The sequence below is a fragment of the Xylocopa sonorina genome, chromosome 5 (assembly GCF_050948175.1).
Source record: "Xylocopa sonorina isolate GNS202 chromosome 5, iyXylSono1_principal, whole genome shotgun sequence".
NCBI classification, from domain to species: Eukaryota; Metazoa; Arthropoda; class Insecta; order Hymenoptera; family Apidae; genus Xylocopa; species Xylocopa sonorina.
In genome coordinates, this window is record NC_135197.1 from 1,981,928 (window position 1) to 1,997,500 (window position 15,573).

General features: G+C 39.3%; 2 protein-coding genes across 18 annotated transcripts in view; both read left to right on the forward strand.

Annotated features, from left to right (window-relative positions):
- The window catches only part of Sei (potassium voltage-gated channel seizure), a 105,021-nt gene that overhangs the window by 88,830 nt on the left and 618 nt on the right, over window positions 1–15,573 (forward strand). For 9 of the 16 annotated variants that reach the window (XM_076895087.1, XM_076895086.1, XM_076895089.1 and 6 more), the window contains 13 exons: window positions 5,740–5,894; window positions 6,037–6,157; window positions 6,343–6,463; window positions 6,600–6,909; window positions 7,156–7,492; window positions 8,298–8,482; window positions 8,580–8,704; window positions 10,376–10,471; window positions 11,034–11,174; window positions 11,425–11,752; window positions 12,556–12,633; window positions 14,670–14,900; window positions 15,390–15,573. The exon at window positions 15,390–15,573 is cut by the window's right edge and continues 618 nt beyond it. In XM_076895087.1, the coding sequence (XP_076751202.1) occupies window positions 5,740–5,894; window positions 6,037–6,157; window positions 6,343–6,463; window positions 6,600–6,909; window positions 7,156–7,492; window positions 8,298–8,482; window positions 8,580–8,704; window positions 10,376–10,471; window positions 11,034–11,174; window positions 11,425–11,752; window positions 12,556–12,633; window positions 14,670–14,900; window positions 15,390–15,573 (2,412 nt within the window). The remainder of the gene's footprint in view (window positions 1–5,739; window positions 5,895–6,036; window positions 6,158–6,342; window positions 6,464–6,599; window positions 6,910–7,155; window positions 7,493–8,297; window positions 8,483–8,579; window positions 8,705–10,375; window positions 10,472–11,033; window positions 11,175–11,424; window positions 11,753–12,555; window positions 12,634–14,669; window positions 14,901–15,389) is intronic. The other 7 variants (XM_076895092.1, XM_076895102.1, XM_076895088.1 and 4 more) reach the window with 6 other exon arrangements.
- Window positions 7–4,633, forward strand: LOC143423636 (uncharacterized). Of its 2 annotated transcripts, none has more exons than XR_013101844.1 (2): window positions 7–902; window positions 4,368–4,633. XR_013101844.1 is itself a non-coding variant. In XM_076895122.1 (2 exons), exons 1-2 carry the CDS (start codon window positions 748–750, stop codon window positions 4,438–4,440), a joined length of 228 nt encoding a protein of 75 aa, XP_076751237.1. In that variant the 5' UTR covers window positions 527–747; the 3' UTR covers window positions 4,441–4,633. The 2 variants fall into 2 exon arrangements, 1 of the variants encoding a protein (XP_076751237.1); XM_076895122.1 differs by having other exon boundaries at window positions 527–902.

A 15,573-nucleotide genomic window follows, 5' to 3' on the forward strand; every position in this document is an offset into this window, starting at 1 on the left:
CACATACACACAGAAAAATTACTCACAGGCTGACGTTTTTTTTTCCTTTAATCAAACGCAGGTTTCGATTTACACACGTTTTTTACACACTAATGATTAAAAAAGTCACCAACGCAACCATGAGTTTTTCTATCCGTTTCTCTTTCTTTCCCCCTCCCCTGCTCTCTTTCTATCTGCCTCACTCTTTCTCTGTCTCTCTGTCTCTCTATCTATTTATCTATCTATCTATCTATCTATTTGTCTGTCTATCTATCTAATTATCTATATAACTATCTATCTATCTATTTTTCTATCTAGATATCTATCTGTCCGTCTATCCATGTCTGTCATGTACAGTTTAAGTGCTTAAAGAAAAATAAGGACACGTCACACGTTGCGATACCTCTGATGTTTTACTTTTGCATCAAATTTGTTTTCTTTTTCGTACTACCAAACCTCTCATCTTTCTCTCGATGTTACACGTTACGACTTCCACGATCGTCACGCGACCACCGTACGCATATATTACACGCGCGCGTGTCCTATCCGTACACCTATACACACACGCAGACAATAGTCACCAAGTCACACAAAATCTACACGTACACGAAAGCGAAATACCATCCACACGTAAGAAGAAAACTCGACCAACTGCAACCCCACAATTTGTCAAGGAAGCTCGAGCGATGTCGATCGACATTAAAATATGATCTCGACTCCGATTAAAATAGATTAGATAATAACTTTAAAAGCCATGTATAACCGGTGATGAAATCTGTTTCCAGATTTTTTTTACAGATATTCAATTGCCTCGGTATAGTCGTTAGAAAGAAACAAGAAATGTCGATCGACTTGCTCCACCCTTCTGCGGCGTGGCAAAATTTCTCACCGGTGAACCTTGAGGAAGCATCTGCATGTTCACAGTAAAGTATTTTGCAAAAATAAAAATAACCGGATTGTAAATAATAACGATAATATGTATCCATATACGTACGATAACTTGGTAGGAGAATCGACTTGCATCAGAGTAGCGTTCAAAATATCTTACTTTTTTTTTACTGGACCTTGTATATCCCCCCACAATTATACAAGCATCTCCGTAAAGTACATTTGCCAACAGTGCGAATGAATGAAGTAAAAAGAACGAAAGATATTTGCGTAACCAGTATTTAATAAGAATGTGCAGTCCATGTATATATACATACATACGTGATGTATCCTGATTAGATAGTGTTGATAGCTTTAGATGAATTATTCCCAATGAATCTTAATCCACCGTTATAACGTAAAACGAACGGTTCCTCCAATTTTTTGTTCCAAGCGCTATTCTATTTCGTCATTAATCCTTCTCTTGTGTCCCCTTTTTTTACGTAGTGACGTAGATATTTGTTGGTGTCAATACCTATTGAGAATAATGCAAATAGTTGAAATGTTTTTTTTTGTAGTTAGTTAATCGACAATTTTTTCAACTGAATTTTAATATTCGATAAATTGAAATTATTTCTTATTGTTTTATTCGTCACTTGTGATATTCGTCTGAACTGTGTAACACTGTGGTGCAAATTAAATAACGTAGTACGTCGATGCCATTCCTGATTAAAACAGGAAATTGTGTGTATTTTTGTTTCGAGAATGCAAGGTGCAGTTGTAAAAAAGCTTCGACTTCAAATTTTCGAATATTCAAAACTCTGACCAGCATTAAATTCAATATTCCCTGACAAATCCAAAGGATTAGGTATGAAAATCATAAAAATAAGAAAAGTATTGAGAATTCGAGATGTAGTCTCGAGTATCGGATAGAACTGCGAATTTTTGTTTAAATATGAAACTCCATGCATGCTAATTATCGATTATATAAATGTTATTCAATGCTAGGATTACTTTTTTTATATCTCGAGTTTTTTTTTTGCCTCGAGACACTTTTGTCTATGATATATTCACTAATTTATAAATAATTAGTGCTTTAAATATTTATTCAAATTATTATGCTGTTAACTGCACCTGGTAGAACAATTTCAGCCTTGGGGTTGCAGGATTATCCGTGCTTACCGATAAGAGTTTCTAAACAAAGTAGAACCAGTATCGTATTCCTAGAGGTCGATCTCTCGCGATCAAATCAATTTTTCTAAAGTCCACAGACGTATATTCTCACACGACATAAATGTTTCGCATACTTTCGACGTTATTTTGATGCATAATCGTAACATTTTACAATAATGAATGCCATGGGGTACGTGCATCTCTCTTGATCGCAATCATAACTCATGAACCGATCATAACTGTTAGACGAGACGTACATCTCAAAAACGAAAAAAGAAAAGAAAAAAAATATATATATATTCCGATTAAAGGTGGTTTGAAAAATTTTTAAGAAATCAGTTATTTGCGTTTCCCTGATTACACACACGCACATACATCTGATCACACATAAAAGACATACAAGAAACAGAACGACACACGAGAGACGCAGAGGATCACGTAGTGACACAACGAACGCAACCTGAAAACGAAAGATTTTTCAGTGGGACTTTGTAACGATCGTATGTAAGCTTTTGGCGTTTTTCTCTCTGGACTTCATTAACAATCTCTCTGTTGATCCTATTTTTACGTTATCGAGCTTTTTTTCGTAACCGTTTTATTGATTACTGCTTCTGTTGCAAGCTGTATAAGAATCGTACAAGCCCGGCCTAATATGATAAGTTTTCTGCCAACACTTACCTTCGTGCGACTCTTGATTCGGTGCTCTTAATCAATCTGTTTTGTAATTGCGCTTTTACTATAAACCGTGAACTCACATCTTGTTGTAATGTTTTTTATATGATAACTGATGCATATTATGCGAATAATTAATTTTTTTATCCCTCACACGACAAATAATCATGCGTGTTTTGTCGCTTGAACGCTTCGTTTTTTTTCCACTTACCTATAAATATGTTTTGTGCTGAAGCAACGGGTTGCAAGGAGATACGTACACGCGAAGAGTGACGAGCTTTTTTCTTGTATCAGTTCTTGGTTGATCACTGCGCGCTTGAAGGTTCTCTGGTGAATTCAGTTCGCACACTGATGTACCATAATCTGATAAAAATAGACGTTTACAAAGACTCGTGGGAGCTTGGAATACTAGGTTCCGGAAAACATTATATTTCTAGATTCTCCGACACTCGTCCGCTTAAATCGATCCAGATAACTTCGAACACTCAACAGGTCGGGCACTGCGATGAAAGTCTGAACTATTTACTCAGAAATTAGTTTACGAAATCTTCTACACGGCGAAAAGCCTATATACTATAATCCTGAGTAAGAATTTTTATTTCAATAAAACGTCCACGAGAGCTGCACGAATTTCATTCCCCGCAAAATTTGTATTCACGCTGAGCAGCCATTTTGATAAAATTGATTTTAACGAACTAAGGATGAATATACAATCGGTAAGACCATGTGGCGGCCCTCCTGCCGTCTCCGCTACCGGGATATCATGCTGTAAACGGTCTCTCGCAAGTTCTCACTTAACCTTCCGGTTCCTGGGTAATAACTTCCTAACCTAAATCTACCAACCTCGTGTTTAAAATATAAACCTGCCTAGCTCCCGCCCCTTCAACTTTTATCATACGTATCAAGTACGTATGCTGCATCATAAAGTACATGAGAAAAGTATTTTATAGCACTTGTCTCTGTAGTTTATCCGTGACGTTGAAATCGTTTAAATGAGAGGATAGAATCGCGTGAGACAATGGGACGGAACGCCGGCTATTCCAAGCTACCACGGTCTTCCCAGCATGCACCGGTTTGCATGTACATAGCAATAACATTTATTTCGCTATCAGCGGCGGCTATCAAACGTCCTCGGATATTCTTGGCAATCCCGAGGCCCGGATAAAAGACGACCGAATTCATCTCTGGCCAAGTCGATCGCCGATCGATGTATTCGCGATCGTGTCGCGTCATAAAACATGATATCCGCCAGTCGAATCTTCAAAGCACCCTGACCATCCAAGCGAAACTACAGATAACAACTAGTGCCCTTTTAAATTCTATTCCCCTGTTCAACCGAAACTTGCATGAGTATTTTCAATTGTCTTACGAGACAAGTTTCGTCGAGCGTGCAATTGAGGCGATAGATGCAAGAAGGTGGTTAAATAGAGGATAAATGTTTCGACGAATGCACAGGAATGGTGTCTGTGCAAAAGAGGGTAAGACGTTATCGTACCTAACGCCTCAATTCATTTCAGAGATAATCGCGCATCGTTCCTAGATTAATCCGGTAATATAACGTGTGACTATCGCTGAGCAACCCGTTCACCAAGTATCAAGTTCGAGATTAAACGTTAGCAAACTGTTAGACGAATGGTTCAGTTTTGATTGGAGCGTAGTCGACTTTTGCATGATAGAGTCGGTACGAGGCGTCGCTCAACGCCAACACCACAACCTTCACGGACGTATCCGTCTGTACGACGATGGTAACCGAATCTCGAGCATAAGGCAAGTACGAAATTGCATCTGAAAGACAGCATGAGTACCACAAGTTTGTATTGAAGCGAATGTTCACCACGGTACATTCGTTGTGAATGCAAAACGTTACGTACAACGATCCTTTGAAACGACTGAACTGCTCGTGAGTTGAATCTTGATCGATGAACAGAGGAAGCTCGATGATTCCTGACGCTTTCCTTGTTTCGATCGATCGAGACGAGTTCGATGGCACGGTTCGAAGAATAGTGGAAGCTCTGATTTAGACCAATTTAGACCAACCGTAAACTAGTCGATTGTGCATAATGTTGTAGAGAATACAATGATCCTTTGATTACATTAATAATTATGAATTAACTCAATGAATCTGAATGAAATAAATATTACCATTTGTAAGTAAAAGATACGTCGACTAGTAATACTCTTTTGTATTTCATTGGCGATGTAATTAACAAAGTAGAAAAATTGCTTGAGATCCCTTCTTGATCAAGATGTACATTTCCGTTCAAAGTTCTTATTTGAAATTAACAGGGAAACGCTTACAATTGTCCTTTAGTTTGATGGCGAACGGACATTTCCTAAGACATCAACCGGAACATTACGAAGCTTCAGGCTGAGTTAAAAGGCGACCGGCCAGGTCTCGATCGATCGAATTCGAGAACGGACAGTCAGCAACTGTTCAGAGACTTCTCGGAAAACAAAACGATTACAGAAATAACTCAGACTGTCAAACTGACTTTGGTGTTGCTGGGAGGAAGGACGATTCGATAGAGAGCTGATTACGTTTAATGCTTAGCCGTAGAATGCCGGTGTATCGAGGACGGATCAATTATTCATTACGTTTCTAACTAGATCCAACAATTTCTTATCGAGTTGATTTGGATTAACAACCGCGCGCTCCCTTTAACCCATTCACTGCCAGGCAAATTTATAAACATGCAATTTCGCAAAATCTAATAATATTAAGTTACAGGTATAGTACTGAAATGGGATTTAGTCTAAACTTGTAGCGAAAACTACGAGATATTTCATAGTCGGCAGTGAGTGGGTGAATCTTCTCGACAATACATAATAGAAATACAATTTTCAACAAAACGAGCCCTATAAAAATTTTTATACGATCGTGCGATTGAATCGAAGCGTCCTATACGGAATTTTATCGCAAATAACAATGTACGCTATTTAGATGGCCAAAGTCAGTTCTTTTTAACTTGGACGGAAAGCTCGAGTAAAAAACCAAGAGACACGTACGGCTGAGTGTGAGATCGACAATGTGTGACGTGTTCTTTACAGACAACCACCTTGATAGGACTACTGAAGACAGCTCGTCTTCTACGGCTCGTCAGAGTAGCCAGGAAGATTGATAGGTACAGCGAATACGGAGCTGCGGTTTTACTCCTTTTGATGGGCACCTTCGCTCTCAGTGCTCATTGGATGGCGTGTATATGGTAGGATTCCATTATCATACGTACTTAATAAGTTGCTCGAAATATCCGTAATGCATAGTATAGATAGAACGTTCGAAGCGTCATCGATTTACAAACGATTCGCAGGATCAAAGTGATAAAAGGTGAAACTATTCTGTTGAAGGTACGCTATAGGGAATGCGGAGAGACCAACGTTGAAAAGTAAAGTTGGCTGGCTCGACATTTTGGCCAATGACACGCATCAGTTTTATTTTCACAACAACACTGGAGGGCCAAGTATAAAGGTGAATAAAGATCTATTTATCTAATTGTTGAACGAATGCGTCACCGGTATCTACGAATGGATCTTAAACTCAGGAAACTGTACATACATTGAATGCCAGTCTCCTTTCGTAGCTTTAAATTAATATCATACGAGACGAGCTCTTCTATTATACCACTAAAGCTACGACCTTTTATTCGATTTCAGAGCCGCTATATCACAGCACTGTATTTCACGTTTAGTAGTTTAACATCGGTGGGCTTTGGAAACGTGGCTCCAAACACAGATACCGAAAAGATATTTACTATAATTGTTATGCTAATCGGATGTAAGTATCGACCAGAGTGATGTAATCGCGTAAACTATTTAAGGAAAAAAAAAAAAAGAAGAAGAAGAAATGACAAGAAAATACAGGTGATATCATTTTTCCTACAAATAGTCAACTGTTTGGCACTTTATTTCAGCTTTGATGTACGCCAGTATCTTCGGTAACGTCTCAGCGATCATTCAGAGGCTTTACAGCGGTACGGCGAGATACCACACACAAATGCTTCGAGTTCGTGAGTTCATAAGATTCCATCAGATCCCTAATCCGCTTCGTCAACGGTTGGAAGAGTACTTTCAGCATGCTTGGACATACACGAACGGAATCGATATGAACAGTGTTCTGAAAGGATTTCCCGAGTGCCTTCAGGCGGACATCTGTCTCCATCTGAACAGAAATCTTTTAAACAACTGTAGAGCTTTCGAGGGTGCTAGTCCTGGTTGCTTAAGGTATTCGTTGAACAACTTAGCAAACGCTGTACTTAATTAGCTACCTCCGTAGCATTTTTTGCACGTAACTAGGTATCGTTCTATTCATGTCAGTCAAAATTCATTATGATAAAAAAGGGACATCATATAAGCGTGATAACAATCAAATAAAAATTTAGAATTAACCGAAAACATTGTTAGTGACTTTTAGCTGAATATGAATATTTTACTCGGTATAAAAGTATTAATGGATTGATTTTTTACCAGGGCGTTGTCATTGAAATTCAAAACCACACACGCACCACCAGGTGACACATTGGTCCATCGAGGGGACGTGTTAACGTCTCTGTACTTCATATCACGCGGGAGTATAGAAATATTAAAAGGCGACGTGGTGATGGCTATCCTAGGCAAGGACGACATATTTGGAGAGAATCCTTGTATATATCCGACCGTTGGCAAAGCATCTTGCAACGTGCGCGCATTAACGTACTGTGATTTGCACAAAATTCACAGGGATGATTTACTCGACGTTCTGGCTCTCTATCCGGAGTTTTCGAATCACTTTAGCCAGAATCTCGAGATCACTTTTAATTTGCGAGACGTACGTATCACCTACTTTCTATTTATGCTTTCTATATATCCAGTTGATGATGTAGAAATAGAAAGTCTTATTTACAAAAAGTAAGATTAAGTGTAGGAAAAAAGCATTAACGAAAAAGTAATGTTGAATTGCTATGAAAGATTTTTAGTCACCGATGCTTTTTCTCGAACTTATTTTAATTGAAACCAGACTGCTTGAATTTCTTATATTTAGAGAATCTGTACAGATTTTAATATTTTTATGTAATAACATTCACTATACCAAGGTCACTATGGTATTCTAGTATAACATTAATAGAAGTAATTATACTCGTGTCACTGCAAGATTATGCATGGATCTACCCTGAAAATGAATATTATCCTAGAAGTTTCCTAATTCACACTAAAAATTATCATAAGTACGTTCAACATATACGTATTAAAATCGTTGAAGCTTCTATCTAGTTAAACTGTACATAACCTTCTTCGGGTCTACGCTACTATTAGAAGTGCTGAAAATTGTCATTTAAAATGGTTCTTCATTTGCTTAAGATTTTTGGTCCCCGAGATATCGTCATTCGAGACGAGGGACCGTGTTAAATATTTCCCTAAATCCTTTTAACTCGTTTACCCTTTGCTTGACTTACCCCAAATGCAATTGTGTCACCCACCCTGAAACGCTTTCTATATTAATCTGACGATGCTTGCTAAGGCATTTGAATAAAACCTAATAGATGTGATTGAAATTCACATCTATTTAAAATGATTAATAGTAAAACTGCGGTTTAAGTCTAAGATCATTAAGCCAAAGACTTGATGATTTACAGGAGGAACAGGCTGGTGTCGATCCGATATCAGCAAGATTTCCTGTCAGTACTCCAACGGACGTCGAAGTCGACGCTCGGAGATTCGCTTTCCGTCCACCAAGATACCGTCGAGGACCCGGAGGTCCTGGCACCAATCTTATCCCCACTGCTCGACAGGACTCTATACAGGGTGATCAGGAAGACTAGTAAGTTCCTATATGAAAATCTTTCAAACGAATACAACATTTGTACTCTCCGATGTTTTTAGAAAAATGTCCTTTTCTCCTCGTTTTTAATCAATAGCGACAAAGGGAGTGGTCATGGAATTTTGGAATTCAGCACCGACAAAGCCGGCCAAGATGTGACACCATTGAATCTGGAATTTGACGAGCCCAAGCAAAGAAGTTCCACCTTGAACTCGATAACCGGTGAGAAAAATGGCATATTCGGTCCGTCGATTCTTTCTACTCCATTCTTCATTTTGGAGTAAGACGTTCTCTTTATCGACTCTGTCTCTGTCTCTCTGTCTCTTTCTCTTTCTCTCTCGCTGCCTCTACTTCTCTGCCTTCCTCTTGATTGCCTCCACCTACTATCTGAGGAATGTTGTTCTCTGCACGATAAATAGAATTCTTAACATTTGAGTAAGGGCTACTTTTTACGATACTCGGTTTCGAACGTTTGCTAAACACGGACGTGGAAGATCCTTATGATTCAGGAAAGTACTTTTGAATCATTGCTTCGCAAATACCCGCCACATCGACGCTTACCACTACAATAATCTACGTAATAGCGTGTGACCTAGAAGCACCTCAGAACATTGTTTTTATATATATATATGTTCTGTATACATATATATGTATACATATATATGTTCTGTATACATATAGAATATGTATATTCTATATACATATAGAAGCTCGGCTTGCCCCTTTTATTCCTTTATTTTTCTTATACTTACTCGACTCGTTACGCGAGTTTTGGACCGCTAAATATCTTTGAAGAGAACTGTTTTTCCGGACCGATTAACAACATTCTTATGGAAAGGTAATTTCGAATCTTGCATCGCAGAGTGCAGTAATTACAGTTTGCTCTAATTGTACAGTAGTCTTAGAGTGGAAACGGAGCAACGAATACTGTCGTCCTTTCGATTAACACTTGATTAGAAATCGTGCAATTTTTTTTAACTCGTTTAATCGAGATGTAAAAAGTTATAGTTTGCGTGAGTTATATAGTGACATATTGTAAAATGAATCTGGAAAATATATATATCTCATAAGGAACGGTAACTTTTTTTAAGATAAAAAAAAAAATTAAGAGAAAGTATCGAGTCAATGAATTGTGATGCCCATTTAACTAATAGGGATGGTTTTATAATTGGTAAAAGTGTCATCCTTAATTTCGTGGTTTCACCCCGTTTCCACTTTACGATCGCCAGATTACAATTTCAATCAGATCCATCTTGATTCAATTGCCACTTGCTCGTGTTTCATAAAGATCTTCATTCCTCCGTAGACATTTTTCTTCCAAAAATCTCGTCTTCGTAGCGTAGTTCATTCTTCACGAGCATCTCTCGAGCGACGTATTTCCATTTATTCTCTTTTCCCCTCTTTCTGTCTGCTAAAACATCCCCTTAACCCAATCGACTTGATCGATGAATCATATGTAGTTTCAGACGTGATCTTGAAACCATTTGATCATTTTCATATGTACATACATGACAATTTTGTAAATAACGAACGGTTATGCCCGCTTCGATTTTAGCGAACGTAGTTTAAATTTCGCATCGTCCAAATCTCATTCACGCAACACAGCTCTTATGATTTCTGAATCGCTTCGATTCATTTTATTTTCCTTTAATGCCATGGAAATTTTTCGCTAATCAAAAGCCAATGTCAAGCAAATCAATATGACGCGAATTCGTGTCACGTCGAAACGAGAACGAATTTTATTTATTTAAGACACGAGATAAGCTGGACTTAATACCAAAAGAAAAGCACAGAACGTGTTCAAGACGTTTGGGTTAAGCGTGCAGCGTTTTTAAGCTTTGCGTTTGCATTTGATTCCCGAGTTCGTTAACACCTTGAAACCTGGTTGTTCAGGCATGCTAACCCATCTCAAGCGCAGCATACCGGACCTACGTCAACACAAGATCCATCTACAACCACTGACGAGTCATGATTATCTTGCGAAACAAAGTAAGTATTCATTTGGCGAAGTAGAGGGGCCAAGTTTTTTTATTCGTCGCCGAATCACCTGACAAACTCGTTTTACTGAAGCCTCGCTTAATCATCTGATGAGTACCGATGTTCAAGAGAAACGACACGAAATAACAAATACCTAGAAAAATATTTTCTTATAAGAGTTTCGATCTCTTTTCTCTTCCTCTCTCTCTTTCTCTCTCTCTCTCTCTCTCTCTCCCTCCCTCTCTTTCTCTCCTCCCTCTCTCTCTCTCTCCTCCTCCTCTCTCTCTCTCTGCATTTCTTAATTTCTTTCCCTCTCTGAATCACTCTCTCTCTCTCTCTCTCTCTTTCTCTCTCTCTCTCTCTCTCAGTTTCCTATCTCTTTTGTATTTCGTGTCTTTCTCTCTCCCCCTATCTCCCAGTTTTTCTCTAGCTTTCGCTCTTTCTCTGTCTCTCTCGTTCTTGCTCTCCCCCTTATATCCCCTTTTTCTTGGAGATAAGAGGCACTTTTAGAGGATAGGAAGGCTCGTGCAACTTCCCAGATCGTGGTACTGATTCTGTGCCTGGGTTTATCCAGTGACCACCCCATTGACGAAGCCAGCTCGGAGAAGCTCAGCCGCTGGCGAAAGCTGCCTCAGCCAAAACGCGGTGCATCCGACTTCAACAACGTCTAGTCATTATACCACGCCTTCGCCACCGCAGCATCCACAGTCTCACGGTAGGCGAACATGGATTTCTACTTCTTTACTACACCGTCAATAATGTCTGTGTACGATAACAGATCGATTGTTGACACCCTTATTCGTGTTTATCAAGTATGAACATCAAAATGTATACCGCTTTCACATCCGATGAACCTTTCGTGACGTCCACTCACAATTGAAAGTACAATTTGTAATATCGCAATACTCACTGTATAGTTTTCAGAGAATACTACCGACTTTTAACCGAGTGCTATGAATCCGCAGGTGACTTTCAAAGTGGACCAGGCCGGCCTATAGAAGAGATAAACGCGAGAATAGACCAGTTGTCGCGGCAGATGTCCTCTTTGGAGCACTCGATGGGGGAGAACATTAGATTGATCTTGACTCTGCTTCAACAGACGCTCAATTCGTCGAGGGAGAGCTCCAGCATCGAGATGATGCCGGGGACCGCTCCAGCCGGACCAACCAAGCAAAGTAGTAGAGCTCCGGCATTGGTTCAACGATCAGCCAGCGAACCGCAACCCCCGACAGCTCCGCCATCGAACAACGGAAACGGAAAGATCCAACCTAGCATCTCTCACGGTTTGTTTAGGTGAGTGTTCCCAATTTCCGGTGAACTACACTACCTTGTTGATCGTACGGTAACGCGTTGAAAAGTTTGGCATGGAATTTCCACATGTGCACAACACAAAATATGGATCAATCAGGATTTAAATTTCTGTACAAATGAACAAAAGTAATTGCTCTTTTTCTACATCGAGAGATTGCAACGTGTACATTTGAGCAGTGGACGGAAATTATCTTTTACAATGCTACTTAAGTTGTCAAAATCTGAATTTTTCCAACAATCTTATTTACTATTCCTTTTTACTGCGTAACAATCATTTTCTTACACGGTAATAATCTGTAATAGCCTAGAAAGATTCGTTCAAATCGACAGTCAACACTTCCATATGATTTCTTGCGTGTTATATTTGTTGAAATTCTTTATACGTTGAAATATAAATCTCGTTGAATTTTGAATCTCGTAGAAAAAGTTGCCATCTTTTCGCACGATATCGTATCGTTAGTCCGATTGTCATAGCAAATGTAACATCTGTTTTTTTTCTTTCTCTCTTTCCGTCTGTCTGTGCATTTCACTGTTTCTCTCGATCTTTTTTTCTATGCGTTTCTCTGTATTTATCTCTTTTTCTTTCTCTCTCTCTCTCTCTCTCTCTCTTTCTCTCTCTCTTTCTCTTACTCTCCAAATCGGCACAGCCGAAGGTATCTCGAATCGCGCGTCCGATTTCACACGAGACATGTTCTTTAAACCATTATTTTATTTTCTCCTTTTTTTCAAGTAGAGACTGATTCTGTTGTTCCTAGGAAGTAATCGATGTTTTTATTCTTGAAAAGCTTTCTTTCGAAATCCCTGGATCAGTTGCATTTGATTTCGGCGTCTTTTATTTTGGAAAGGTTGGACAAGTTCCGAAGGTGACCATACTCTCTCATACTCTTCTTTGAAACCCTTTTCTTCGAGCAGTGTCGCGCAAATGGAAACAAGGCGGGTGTACGCAATAAATACAGGGAATACAATAAAATGCGTGAAAGTAACGCCGCTAATTTCCAAAATATTTACTCTAATTACTTACAGTACTTTTTATGTTGCGAATACGTTGTCGGTTTGAACAATTTCTTTTTTTTTCGTCTATTCCAGCGCTATCTAAATTCTGTTTCTTTTAAATAGCATCTACGCATATCAAGTACATAAAATAAATAATTGACATCGACATTTACGCGCGGATCATTTTGGGAAACTTTTTAGAATGGTTTTCATTTCTGAACGCTAGTGCTAGTTTATATTGCGATTGATCCCCTTTCTAAGCTGCTAAATCGTTTTTATTTCCATTCCATTCCTCTTTAGATCGATGGAAGTATCGAGCATTTTTTACACGACACGTGCGTAAATTATTTGATTTGTCCGCTGACCTGTAGCACGTTTTCAAAGCTTGCGGGGTGAACATACGAAGAAATCGATTTATTCCTGTCGATCCATTTGCTCTTCGACAACACCACTGTTGTTTGCAATGTTCCTGTTGAACGATTTGAAGACAAACAACCTTTTAAAAAATTTAACGTTACACTCCTTCGTATCGTAAAACGGACGGATTTATATACATAGATCAGGGATGAGCAACCTGCAGCTTGGCTATTTGTTTCCTTTACACATTGGCACACACCGCGATCATGCTATTCTCGATGGATATACCTTTATTCGTACACAGAATGCTTTCATTTGATTTTAAAGAACTAAAATTAACTATAATATGCTTACATATCAATTAATTATATTTTTATTCAAAGTAGTTTACTTATACGTTTTTTTAGATATATACGATATTTGACAATGTTTCGTATTAGCACACACACACAAACACATACACTTTCTCGGTATTAACGATTCTAAATTGTTTATCACTCAAGCTATTCACCGTTAACTTACCGTTGACAATTCTGTGTAATTAGAAAATTCGTGAATAAACTGTTAAATAGTCTTTCTAGACGATTCAAACGAATGTTATACTTTATAAGAAATCTTAAAGTCCGGTTTTGCTAATCGATATTACTAGCTTTTCATGCAATAATATTAAAAAGTGTTCAAAAACACGCATTCACGCGAATCACAATTCACAAGACACTATCAGTACCCCTTAGATGCCTTAACTGAATTTCCCTTCGTAGCAACATAAAATATCCAATCACAATGGACAGACAGAGGTAAGAAATTCAATTAGTAGCTGATCCCCGCGAGTATGAACCGTCACTACGTAGGACATATGTTTCCATTAGTGCACAAGCATACGTATGTTTTGCTAGTCTCGTTTAGAAATATGCAGTACAGTCTCGATAGTCTGAACGCGTAGTTAAAAATAAATGAAACTTTTAATCGATGTCGCTTCCCGAATAAAAACTAACAATTTCCCATCCTTGTAATCGCAATCTATTATCCTGATATCTCATCTTCCGAAATAAACTGCTGAATCGCGTTGCTGCCTTTAATCTCCAAGTCCAAGGACCACCCTCGAGTGTCTCATCGTAAGATACGTTCACCAATCCAAGTCGAAGGAATCGGGATCCGAATCGGTCTCTCTACTATAACTATCGAGATTCTACCGTATACTTCTTAGCACTCGATACTGGTGCTCCTTTCGAACGCCAGTGTGCTAAGGAATTACAATTACGAGTTGATCGAGCAGAATGTCTACTGTTCCGTAGATGTAAGAGAACCGTGATGTCGATGTCAGATTAAACGCGATTCCCGAAATAGGAGTCCCATATCAGCCAGACTTGCGACACTGTTCGGGACACTTAGAGGAATTTAGAGGCCAAACCGAATCCCCTTGTACATAATCACGTGCTTCAAGTATCTTTCGCTGCTATTTATAGCGGACACGCGACCGTCCGCTGGCCGATTTCCAGATGAAACGATTAATTGTTTCCCTTTCCTTTCCTTCGATTTCCATCTGCAGCAGACCACCGACGAGGGAGCCGACGTCTACGTCCTCGGGGACGTCGCGATTCACGGACACGTCCGCCTTAGCGACGGCCCTTCAGACGGCGTTGAATGGAAGAACGGCACCCACGAGGTCTCAGAGCCAACCCGTTGACTTGGCTGTACCACCCAACACTCAGCAAGCCCATCTGCCGCACGCGTGGCATAGTCAACCTGCTGCGTTCAGGAGAGGAGAATTTAGGAGCGGGTATGAGATATTTTAACTACTTTCTACTAAAACCAGTTCGCAAATATAATAACTTATTAATTTAGGAGCAATATCAATCGATTCACATATATATTTCTCGATTTGTGTCGCAAAGGGCAATCAAAGCGAGAGATACTTGTGACATTTCCCGATTAAGTTCAGAAAATTGCTTGTAGTATGAACGGAAGATGTTCGAGGGCTACTTGGAAGTTCAACGGTCCAAGTGCTAGCCGCTTAAAATAATTTGTACGTACAACGATTGGATTGATCAATAGCAACTTCTCCTCTCTGTGTTCGCGATCGAGCTAAAGTATTTCTATGTACATAGAGACAAAAATGGACATTTTTAAAATGAATTAAAAACTTTTCCTCCTCTTCTCTAAATTCAGCAATAAGTTTCAGATTTGCGTAATTTTCACGGCGCGATCAATTTCTAAATCGCAAATGAAATTCTAAATCTCAGAAGTAACCGGCCCGTTATCTGAACAGCTACAGCTCGTTCAACAAGCGTTCAGAACCGGAAGGCGATGACCCGTGGAGCTGCGTGGTGTCCGTGTCGGACAGAGGAGGCCAGCAACGTCCACGAAGTAGCGAGTCCCGGAAGGAGCCAACGAACCACCGCGGTTCCGGTGAACTGGGACCTAGTCAACGTTTAGAGGGCAGGCAACCAGGT

Bases quoted from the DNA above. Each gene is read 5' to 3' on its own strand.
- LOC143423636 (XM_076895122.1), top strand. From the start codon at position 748: ATGAAATCTGTTTCCAGATTTTTTTTACAGATATTCAATTGCCTCGGT. The intron at 903-4,367 runs GTAAAGTATTTT...TTTGCATGATAG, and splicing joins GAAGCATCTGCATGTTCACA to AGTCGGTACGAGGCGTCGCT.